General features: G+C 45.9%; 1 protein-coding gene across 1 annotated transcript in view; it reads left to right on the forward strand.

Annotated features, from left to right (window-relative positions):
- The first annotated feature begins 349 nt into the window (after positions 1-349).
- Positions 350-12,470, forward strand: part of ank3b (ankyrin 3b) — an 81,057-nt gene continuing 68,936 nt past the window's right edge. The window contains 1 exon segment of the mRNA XM_047032001.1: positions 350-1,052. Coding sequence (XP_046887957.1) covers positions 981-1,052 — 72 coding nt within the window. The 5' untranslated portion in view covers positions 350-980.

The raw sequence follows: 12,470 nt of genomic DNA on the forward strand, positions 1-12,470 counted from the left end.
CCAACAGCTCGCTCACATCCAGCCCTCTCATTGTCTTTCACACCATATCTCACTGATTTTTTAGGATGTTTTTCTCTCTGTTTTCTCTCTCTCTCTCTAACCTTTTTTCTCTGTGTTTTTCTCTTTTTATATGTCTCTCATTCTCCTTTACTGGTTGTCTCTCACCATCTCCTCATCACACCCTCCCTCTCTTCCTTTCGCCCTCCCTCCCTCTCTTTATCTGAGTCCCTGCCCCTCTTTCTCTTTCTCTCTCTCCTTTCTCACCCTCCTTCTGTCTCCCTCCCTCCCACCCTCCCTCCCACCCATGCCAAGGAGAGCAAGGGAGGGAGATTTCTCCATTAGTGCCATTTAGCTTTAGAGAGAGAGAGAAATAGAGAGAGGGAGAAGCCAGTAGAAAAGTACTCTACACGTAGCTGTGAGAGTGGTGGGTAGCTGAACCAAGCCAAACCAGCAGAGCAGAAGTGACTACTGTAACCCACGGATTATTGATTCATACTAATATTCATCTCTCTGTGTATCTGACTCTGACTGTTACTTCTCATCAGAGCTCTGCTCCCTGACTTCCGGAGCGTGTGGGAGATAGAGGCATCCGGAGGCTGAGCACTGCAACTGGAGAAAGTGTGCGTGAGTGTGTTTGTGTAAAAGAGACTGGAAGTATGTGTGTGTCTGTGTGTATGAGCGTGCCAGAAAGTGCATGAGCTTGTGTGAGCGAGGAACGTGTATATGAAAAAGTGTGTGTGTGAGACAGTGTGTGTGTGTGAGAGAGAGATAGAGAGAAAGAGAGAGAGAGACTCAGCCTGTTGGTCTATCTACCCAGTGAGCTAGCTGGCTTTGGGGCAAGTAGTCAGGCAGGCTGCTCTGCTCATGGACTAGGGAGCTCTGAGTTCTGGACTCACGGCACCACACTTCAGAAGCAGCCGCTCCTCTGCTGCTGTGCTCTTCATGTTGGACTAAGGACCAGTGAAGGTCCAGAAGCCAGGATGAGTGAGGAGGCCAGGGAAAAGACCCCAGCCAGGACTGCCTCCGCACACCGCAAGAAGAAAGGCAAGAAGGTAACAGGCGATCCTCTAAGATCTTTCAGAGATCCACTGAGATCTCTGTTGTGTCTATTAGAGGTGGCTCTTATTGACAAAGATAAATGTAGCTGGGTGTCTGTAAACAACACACTGGTGTGTTAACAGATACTGATTTGTTTGAGAAAGGAAAAAGAAGAAAGACAAAAGTAAACAGAATTTTTTTTCAAAGACATGGCGTTTTTTGTACTGTTGATCTGAAACTGAAATGAAACATATTTACTGTTTTGTCCTGAAGCAAGTATGTTTATAGTCTTTGGGCTCTTGGTTTGTTCTGGTACTGGGCTGTCGTTGAGATCTTACAGAAGGCAATGTGTAACACAGAGTTGTACTGGAAGGAAGTACATCAAATGCAATGATGGATCACAGCGACGGATTTCAGAAAGTGCTGTTCTTATGAAAACAGTCAGAAACAATGGACAGGCTAAAGGCACCTGTTACTGTAGCTACTGCTAGAGAGAATGCAACGGCATCCATACAAAACAATAGCTGCTCGAGCAAAGGGATGACACTCAACAGTGTGCTCCTCTCAGCTTCTGCAACACTTCCAGGGGGCACAATCTGCTGGCTAAGACTTTAGAATTTATTGGCCGGGCAGACTGGTTGGAGAGTATGTTGTGCAATTGAACCTGCTTGGTAAGCAGAACTTTACATGGTGTTACTACTGTGTTTCCTGCCTGCTCAGCTTTTTCAGTTATGTGCTAATGGGGTGGGGAGGATTCTGCCCCAGGTCTCTTACATGGGTGAGTAACAGGTGCTGGCTCAGAAAGGGGGAGTGGGAGGATGGAGGGCACCTCCTTTGTTTGGCCCCGGGTGTGGAGAAGAGGTGATAAGGGAAGATGTAGCTTCGTAGTTTGTAAGAGACAATTTCTCTTTGTGGTAGATGAGGAATAAAAGATGAGGGAAGGAGAGGAGAGAAGAAGGGGGAAGTGGAGAAGAAAATAGAGGAGAGGGGATGTGAGATGAGAGGAGAAAGAAGAAAGGTGGAGGAGAGATGAGGAGAGTTTGGAAAAAAAGAAAAGGAGATCAGAAGACTGAAGAGAGGAAAATAAAATAGAGAAGAGAGTAGAAGACAAGTAGGGGAAAAGAGAGGAGGGGAAGGAAAGGACTGAGGGTGAAATGAAAGAAAGAGAGAGGAGAAAAGGGGAGAGGAGGGGAAAGCAAGGAAGATGAGAGATTGATGTTATCTCTAAGCAGGCTCCCATTACTGCTCCTACCTTAACAACCTGTTGCTAGGGACACACAGCATCCTTTTATCCTGTACACACAGTTAACACCACATCCACACACTACACTTGTTGTATTTCTTATTAATGTCACATATATGTTTACCCCTTGTTTGTCTATGGGTTGATATTTGAAATAAGTGTTTGGATTGTTGGGAAAGGAAATCCCCAGTTGAGTGGATTAACACCTTTTAGAGATTAACACACCCTAAACAGTGAACAATCCCGGTTGTCAATTTGAACAGGCTCCGTAAAGACAATTAAGAGATTTGAGTCTTCAGAGGCTGAGGAGAGGAAAGAAGTGGTTTTTTTTACTGCCTCTATAGCCTTGAGATGTGGATTGTTTTCATGTAGCTGTAATAAGATGGGTGGTTGTCTAACCTCCCTCTGTAAAGGAGTCCACCAGTAACTAGCAGACTGACAGACTAAAGCTATGAGGACCAGACCACGCTGATGACCTCACCCCAAATACTGTTCAAGGTGTCACATTTTATCTTAGTGAAATACAACACGAGAGAGACACTCCCTCCCATGAGCTATCAAAGCAGGGCTCCTTTCTGTGTTGTAAGGATAGAAGAGTATGCTTCAGAAAACACTTTTTTTTATTTTTTTATCACTGTTCTTGTCAACATAGGGCTGGTTTTATAGGTCACCGCTTGTGAATATGAGAAAGAGGAGGAGGGGGTAGAGAGAGAACGAGGGCGAAAGAGAGGAGTGAGAGAGAGAGAGAGAGACTGGAGAGAAAGTGAGAAAAAGAAAGAGAGAGGGAGAGAGATCGGTGTCTACATGGGGGACCTGTAGCTTTGGCAGGTGTGTTATTGGCTGTGGCCATGGCAACCAGAGCCCTGCTGTGAAGGAGAGAGGGAGAGGAGAGACAGACACACATTTCTGTTGTGATGTTGGTTGTGGAAAACACTATGAATATAACATTTAATAGGCGTGCAGCATATTGCACATCATTTTGCAACATTTTACATAACCGTCATAATCTGTTGGCCTTTTGACATTTGTTTATATGACAATGAATAATAAGACAGAACAGCCCCAACCCCAGCCTCAAACCCAGCCCCAGGTTCACTTCAGAACAACTTCACTACACTGTAATTTAAAGCCAATCTGGACATAGAGAGTTCTAATTGGGGAGCCAAGCAGGAAGTGAGTCTCGTAGGGTCCCTGCAGGCTCACTCAGTGTGTGTGTGTGTGTGTGTGTGTTTATGTAAGAGAGATAGTTTGTGTACTGAGGAGTAGGGGAGGGTAACAGGAAGAGGCCATTTTGCTGACACACATACCAGACATATTGTACATTTGAATTCTGGCCCTTTCTCTCCTTCTATCTCTATTTCCATATCCATCTCTCTCTGAAAACATAAATGATTGCTTGGTAAACCTCCTTGGAAAGATAACATGTTCATGAATAAATATTACTGAAGGTAAAGACACTTGAAAAATAAAGTCTTGCTCTTTTTGTTTTCCCCATTCTCTTTCAATCTCTCTCTCTCACTCTCTCTCTCTCCCCCTCCCTCCTTATCGCTGTCTCCCCCCCTCTCCCTCTCTATTCAATTAAAACTTGAACTCATCCTCAGTTGAGTATCTAACTGTGTTAGAGCTGTGCTTTGCTGGAGATACATCTCAAGGACTTTCCTGCCTCATGAGGCTGTGCCCCTGGCATTGTGTTGGTGGCGGTTCACAGACACACAAACACATACTTGTCATTGAATGTTACTGGGTAGTTCACACAGTTGATTGGACAAATGTTGATGACTCATGTCCTGGAGTTAACATGCTCTCATCTGCCTCCCTGAATTCGGGTAAAGAACATTAACAGGAACTGTTTGAGTAAACAGGGTCATCTAGTTAGTTTTTTTGGTGATTGTTGTGGGAGTAACTCTTGCGTAATATACTTGTGTGTGTGTGTGTGTGTATCCATAGTCACTGACCAGTCTCTATTAGACAGGTGAGTGTTTCATTTACAGGAATGTATGGTTAATGGGTTATACAACACTGCCCACATACCAGCCCACAATCTCTCCACTCCTCATTCGGGCCAATACTGGTTCATTTGGACATCAGGAGGGATGAAGTAGGTGGGTGGTTAAGAGATGAGAACTCCAGGCAATGTGGGTTCTTCTCCCCCAAATCCTCATCCCTGTTACCTCCACCACTAACACCACCATCAGTGTCATCTCCAACACCACTACCTCAACCACCATCATCTCCACCATAGTCATCACCACCACCAACACCACCATAACCAACACCTCCACCATCATTCCATAGCCATCACCACCATCATCACAATCCCCTCCACCATTAGCCTGCACAGTGACTGCAGCTCAGATGCTCTTCCTCCTAACTGCCTCGACTCCAGATTAGGTTCTGATCCTGCCTGTAATCCCTGTTGGAATGTCCAGCGCTGGCGGCAGCAGCATTCCTGAACCTTCCGTGGTGCAGACGGAGCGAGGCAGGGCGAGTCAGGGCTCGCCATTCCCAGGATCTCTGGTGTCCTCAAGGAACCCGATAGTGTTCCTCCAGCCATGGTTTGAAAAGCTCCTTCCTGTGGAGTTGTGTGTGTGTGTACTTGTGAGCAGTGAGTGGTTAGGATGCTTGTCTCAGGTCCAGGTGATAGTAATAATAATATTACGTCTCACAAATTGCAGCTAAAGAAGACATAATCCCTATAAATATTCCCTACCATCTAGGTGTACAACTGAAGTACAGTAGCAGTCTGCCTGTCATGTTTCCATGAATCTTATTTGGATTACATTCAGCTTCATAAGCAAAACTTGAATAAAGTGACCTTAAAATATAGTGAAACCGTAATAGCACCCTATTGATAAAGTATTTAATTGGTTTTATCTGATGCATTGCAGGGGTGGTTATAATTCATTTTGATTCTTAATTATGATGCACTTCAACATCCTATTCAGCTAAAGATGGCTCGTGTATCATAAAGTTGTGTTAACTGCATGCTGGCTGATGCCAGCAGAGCCATTCTGCTGGGCCATATTGTGTTTTTGCTGAGGCAGCCAGAGAGCAAATGCTGGTCTTGGCCGACCACCCCTAGATCAGGATGACTCTGTGTTCTTCTGACTGGACCAGGTCTGTCTGGTTAATGTACAGAGTTCTGTCCACATTCTGTCTGGGGCCCAGGATAACAAGGGAACACCCCATTACTTTTCACACTTTCTCTCTTCCCCTCTCTTTACTGTGCCTGTCTCCCTCTTTCTCAATTACTCTCTCTCCGGTTCCGAGGTGTAACTAAGTGACTCAGCCCTGATGCTGCAGAAAAGCCACAGACTAGTGCTATTTTCCTGGAAAATGCTGCATGATCGGTGCAAAAAAAAATGGCGCTTGTCCTCAGCATGTTCTTGTAAGTTCATTTATGTATCGATCGCCTGAAACATGTTTTTATGATTTCCCTATAGTGGTTGTAGTCACTGAAGCACAATTTCTGTGAACAGTGCAACACTTTGAAGCAGGTCATTTAGTTGTTCAGCACTCTCCGCCAATTTGTCTGATACAGGCTGCCCATTCTTCGGTATCAGTAGCTGATATATACGTATAGTTGTGTAGCAGAGGTGGTTTGGAATCACACGGAGACCTGTCTTTGTACTGAAGTGTCATCACAAGATGGCTTTCTGTAACAGGACTAACAAAGAAAGAGGCCTGTATTCCTGTACAACACCTAGAACCTTGAAGAACCCGAGCACAGATGTAGTTCCCCTAAGCTGGGCCTCGGGGGTCGTCTTGGAGACCTTTAATAAGAGTCAGAGTGACTTACAACTGCTTTACTCAACTCTCCAAACGCATGGTAGTACTGCTGACCTCCTATGAAACGACATGTTGAAGTGTCTGGGGAAATCTAATTTATCCTGTATGTATGGTCAATTTGATGGCGACCCCTCTCCCAAGAGCTACATTCCGTCTTGTTCTGTATGTGTCCGCAAATAATTACGATATTCAGTCTGTGTCTGAAAAGGTACAGGACCATGATCTATTGAACAGTGGCAAAGAACATGGGTTCAGCCCTTTTTTTGTTTACTAAAACCCAAGCCATGAATCAAGACTTTAACGACAACCTGACTTAATTAGGCTTTAATTTCCCTTGTGTCACGGTAGTTATGGTTTCGCTCAAATCTCCATTGGTTTCCTCATTTTCGAAGCTATGTGGTATGCTAACACTTGATTCTTCAGTGCTATAGAGCGGAGCCCTAGGTTGATAAGTTGATTCCAGAGAAAGTGCTGATGTTACAGAGTCAGTAGCTGGTAGCATGGCTTTGTCTCCACAACCCCTGGCTGTATTAGCCTAATGAAGACTGACTAAGCAGAAGGCCCCAGCAGCAGCTGAATGTAGCAGTGGGGGACAGAGATACAGTGAGAAACGGCCCCATAGATCAGTGTGTGCTGCTCAATACCTGGAGCAGACAAACAGCTACACTGCGGCACAGTGTACTGAGACAAGCCACACGCCTAGTTTACTTTCTTACTCAACGTAATCCAAACTGAGGCCTTGCTCTTTAGAAGAACTGTCCTGTACTGTCATGCATTGTCAGGATATGACACTCAGTAAACAGGACATGGACTCACGCTCATGCACGCACACAAATAAACACACAGACACACACACACACACACACACAGATGGCCTCTTTATTAGATACAATGTAAACTGATGCTGTAGCCTCTTACAGGGCAAGGCTTTTCAGTTCTTATGTTGATTAGATTTGATTGACCGGTAGGGTGCATGTGATGATGTGTGTAGTCCAATGTGACCATGCATCCATGGCAACAGGGTCTAGGTGATGATGTCATGCTGTTGTTTAGCGAAAACAAAAAGAGAAATAAAGGAATAGAGAGAGAAGAGACAGAGAGAGGAGAGAGCATAGTTTCCCAGAGACTCTGAGAGTGACTGAAGTCAATTCAGTTCAAACCCCTTGGAGACACAGACTCTTGTTTTGACTTAGCTAGGTGTAGCCTCCTCAGACAAGAGGAAGAATGTTCTGGAGTGAGGCTCAGCCCAATTACCAGCACATTTCAAGCAGCAAGGTGAAGGATAGACAGAGCAGCAGCCCCAGTCCTGTGTGTTGGCCCCTGGCCTAGAGGAGCAGCCCTGGCCATCCCTTCTCTGTCACGCTGCGTGTCCTTGTCCCATGTGTGTTTGTGTGTGTGTGTGTGTGTTTCAGTATCGTGCTGTGTACCCTGGTCATAAACGTACTGGAGGGACACGCCCCCTCGCCACATGCTTTACATCCTGCCCGCTCTCTCACGTTTTATACAGGGCTGTGTGTGTGTGTGTTGGTACAGTACGTGCATGAGTGTGTGATGCCAGGTGCTTTGATGTAGTGCTCTGCTGACTGTGGAAAGCTCCTCTCTTTGATTGGGGAATTCTGAGCTAAAGCACACCCACGTTGCTCACACGGCACGTACAACAGAGCTTCAGAACAGAGCAGAGACTCAATCTGACATGTGACAGGATGGTGTTAACCAAGAAACGTAGTGATTCTCTGTCATGTTGAAACATTCACTATTTACACCACAGTACAACAGTATGTGGGCCAAAATCACAGTTATTACTGTAAGATTACTTTTAAATCAAGCAGGGCAGGGTGTTGACAGCTGTCTATGAGTGACCCTGTGAGAGGTGAGAGGTAGCCATCGTCTCTGCATGTCCTTTTTTTAGAGTGCTAAAATCTTCTTCCCCGCCTGACCATCTCGTCCCCCACCTCCTCCCCCATCTCCTCCCTTCTCTCTTTAAGTCTGACCTCCTAGCAGAAGTGGCAGTTACATGACATGCCAGGGTTGCCCTCTTTCTTTGCCAGGGGGGGGGGGGAGGGAGCGTTCAGGCCTGAGAGAGCTGTCAGCCTGCCTGCCTGCCTGCCTGCCTCTCTGTCTGTCTGTCTGCCTGCCTGCCTGCCTGCCTGTCTGTCTGTCTGTCTGTCTGTCTGTCTGTCTGTCTGTCTGTCTGTCTGTCTGTCTGTCAGCCTGCCTGCCTGCCTGCCTGTCTGTCTGTCTGTCTGTCTGTCTGTCTGTCAGCCTGCCTGCCTGCCTGCCTGCCTGCCTGCCTGCCTGCCTGCCTGCCTGTCTGTCTGTCTGTCTGTCTGTCTGTCTGTCTGCCTGTCTGTCTGTCTGCCTGTCCTCCTCCTCCTTCATTATCACAACTGCCGAGAGACAGAGATGGGCGGGGTAGACAGGCAGAGAAGGAAACAGAAGCAATGTGAGAATGAGTGTTAGATGGAATAGAGAACTCGACAAGAGCGAGGTTAGATCATCTTGGTTGTTCTCTGTCCCTGTCTCTTGTTGTAGAGTGGGAAGGAGAGAGAGAGACGGTGGTATCTGGAGACCCGACAGCCTTAGTTTAAAAGATCAACATCTGCCTTACTCATCCCCTCCCACCCTCGTCCCCATCACCCTCTCTTTCCCCCTTCTCTCCGTCTCCCCCTGCCAGCGGCCACATGGCACTTGTGGTGTTACCATGACAGCAGAGATATCATTGTCAGAGTCATTTGCATATCTCTCGTGGTCATGCTTAGAAAATCCATCTGAGTATTGAACACCAGAAGAGTCTCTCCGTGTTGACGTCTCTGTAGGGGCAAATAGAATAGGAAATCCTTTCGAATGCTCAACACATGTGTTGTGGTACTTGTCCTGAATGTCCCAATGCAACGGGGACGGGTCTGTCATTTTAGAATGGTTCTATTGATTGATTTTGGTCCAGACAAACTCAATCAAGCCTTGATCCTGAGTTCAATAGTCTGACCAAGATGTTGATCTTACTCCTGAAGCAGAAAGGCACCAGGTTTCTGTCTGGTCTTTAAGTATGAAGGAGTAGTTAACCTAGTTTATGACATGAAGAGATAACATTTCAGTGAGGGTAAGAAACCTCTCTTTCACATACAGCCACCAATTAAATAAAATGTTTCATGCTAGACTATGTTCAATGTTAGTATATAATTTTCCTTGTATTGTAATTTTAGTGCCTTACTAAGATATGGTGAATTTTAAACTAATCACACCAACTGTTTATGAGAGACGTCTCTGAAGCATGTTCTCTCACAGGCCAGTATCTCTTCTGTTGCCTGGCTCTACTGTGTGCCATGGTGGAGGGAGATAAGTGTGGAGTGTGTGGTTTGGTCTGGTGTGGCCACAGCACAGTGTAGGAATATTTTATGTGGTGTTCTATTTGTGGCTCGTGTGTTCGTTGCCTAGGAGATTATTGGCAGAGTCCCAGCAGGACTGGAGTTGACCTCACTCAGACACAGAGACATACAGACAGGCAGACAGACAGACAGACAGACAGACAGACAGACAGGCAGGCAGGCAGGCAGGCAGGCAGGCAGGCAGGCAGGCAGGCAGGCAGACAGACAGACAGACAAAAAGACAAAAAGACAGACACACAGACACACAGAAGGAGAGACAAACGGAAGGACAGACCGCAACACAATCAAAGGAGTTTACAGAGAATGCTTTGCTGTCTGTAGATGACTCACATCTTAACCCTGTGTTCCTTATGTTTACAGAACCTAGAAGGTGAGACCGGTACAGCACGCTGTAATGACATCACGTTTGGCCCCAGTCCCCTCTCACGCCTTGTGCCCTAATGACATAATTCTCCTGAGATGAGCAGTCAGTTAACATAGCGCCCCAGCAGAACCTCGTCAGCACCATAGACTTGGATTGATTTTGACCAAGAATTCAACCAATTAGAGTAGATTAGAAAAGGTCCGAGCCAATCAGAGTAAAGTCTGCTTACTCACACACACTTGTAATCTGGTATGTAGTCATAGAATTGTAACATATACCAATTTCCAACTTCTAACAGCACATTTGTTTATACTACACATCGCTTGATGCTACACAGAACCTCATTTGCTGTACGTTTTCCTTCTTCCAGCATTGATTGATTGGTCTGTTGCCTTATATGTTGTTTGCCGTGACTATTTTGCTTCCATAGCAACGTACCATGGCTGTGCATCCCGTGACCATACAAGGGCTTGTGTTCTGGTGGGACGAGAAAGAGGTAGAGGAGAGGGAACAGAATGTTGGTGTCATCCTCAGCTGCTGTCTTTGTGACGCATGGACATGGTAGAGACGGCTCCAGTCCACTCCACTGGGAACCATTACAAGGGTTTTCCTTGCTGCACCAATCCGATATTGATTTGATTTATTGATCGATTTCCTTAATTGATTTTGAGGTAATTAGGTTCACTGCTTTCCCTGCTTAAGCGTAATTGGTTCTCACTCACGGTGCATGTCCTGAATTGCACTGCTTAATGCAGCCACTTAAATCACGAGTCGTCTCTTTTAGTGTATCGTAGGGTGTGATCTTACTATGGTCTCCCAGTCTGATGGAGGTCAGGTCTGGTTTGCTCTGTTTGTGTGCAGCTTGCCCAGCTTGTAGCAGCTGCTCTCTCGCCCCCCCCCTTCCCCCCAGAAACTCCTGCTGCTTCAATCACCACTTCAAACAGAGAAGAGGATGTCTCGCTGTTCTTGCTCTTCACATGGTCATTGATTATGTTTGCGGCCCTGCATCGCTGCTGGAGTTAGGGGCTGGTTACCTCATTTTTAGTTGAGGTTGGGTTGGCTCATTTTGTAGAATATACTGTATGAAGACAAAAAGGTATCCATGTGTGATAACCCTGCTGCAGGTTTGACCTTTAAATAAACTCTGGCTGCATCTTCCCTACAACATGTGAACAAACGCTTGTAGTTTCACCGCACACATTTGGGCATTTCCGCTTCATCTGGAAACGGGGTAGTACCTGTCAGCAGCTGTCTGTCATGGGACGGTGGTTCATGTTGACAGGTCCTCGAGGGCTTGTTCTAGTCCCTCGGCCTTGTCTGTTTGTTTGTGAACTGCTTACACCTGTCTCAGTCTGGTAAACAAACGCCTGGAGCATCGTGGCAGAGAGGAGATGTTTGTGTTGGTTTTGACCTGCTAACATAGAAGGCATGAGACAAACTCGTGTAAAGAGTTCAGAAGAGGACGGCAAAGGCATAGTCTGGTCTGGTCTGGGCAGGAACGCTAGTCCACTTACTGTATACTCCTTAAACTAATACAATTAAACTGCAGTTAAAATATTCTGCCATTCCAGTCTTCTCCTTCCTCTATTCTATTACAGGCTGATACCCCTGCAGGTTCTTACAAGGTCAGACTAGAAAGAGATCTGGAAGTCATCGAACACACACCAGAGGACCTGTCTGTCAGAGCAATGTTATTGGTGCCCTCCTGTCCCAGTAAGGAGTTGATATTGATGAACACTGAGATGCCCCCTCTCACTTCTCTTCACATCTCATCACAAGTTATCTTTAATAGCCTGATACCGTGTGTCGACAAGTCAACCAGTCTAAAGCTGACCTGTAACTCAAGGGGCTGAGATCTTAAGATTGTGTTGGTGTGTGTGTGATATGTGTTTGTGATGTGTGGTGTGTGTGTGTGTGTGTGTGTCATTACTGAACAGTTGTGAAACTCTGCTCTCAGGGCAATAATGCCCCTTAGTGGCCAGGAATTGTACTACATGTTGCTGCCTGCTGTTCCAAAATATTGGATATAAGACCCCCTCTTTATGTTCTCCTCATAACACAATCTTAATGTTTTGGTACAGTATGACAAATCTGCCTATGGGGTGATGTTCAGAGTAAGCTTTGACAGATAATATTTCAGACAAATCCTTGATTGGCATAAAGATCATCATTTATGATATCCACCATATGCAGTATAGTATTTATTTTCTCCCCTAGCTGCTGGAAACCTTAGTGGGTCTGGAAGGTGTGTGTGTAGCACACCTGACCTGGCTTAGATGATCTGCAGTGTGTGCATTTCACCAGCAGAGGGAGCTAGAGACCAGGAATGCTGTCTGTCATGAGTAATGGAGCTCTAGTGACCGAATTATTGTCAATTCCCTACATCCATGCTAGAATGACTGGCAAGCTAGTAACACTAACAGTTAGCTAGTTAGTTAGCTGGCTGGAAGGAACCAAGTCACCAAGCATGACAAACTTGCAAGATCAACTCAGCAATGAGCTCAACGAGGATGGTTCGCTGAAAGAGATGTAACAATTGCAAGGACCTCCTCTGTTCTTATCTATGATTAGCCAAGATAGTCCTGTTATCAGGGATGCCTTTACTTGCTATTGGAAAGCATATGTGTATCCCTCAGCTCAGTCTAAAGCT

Source organism: Hypomesus transpacificus, chromosome 13 (genome assembly GCF_021917145.1).
Source record: "Hypomesus transpacificus isolate Combined female chromosome 13, fHypTra1, whole genome shotgun sequence".
NCBI classification, from domain to species: Eukaryota; Metazoa; Chordata; class Actinopteri; order Osmeriformes; family Osmeridae; genus Hypomesus; species Hypomesus transpacificus.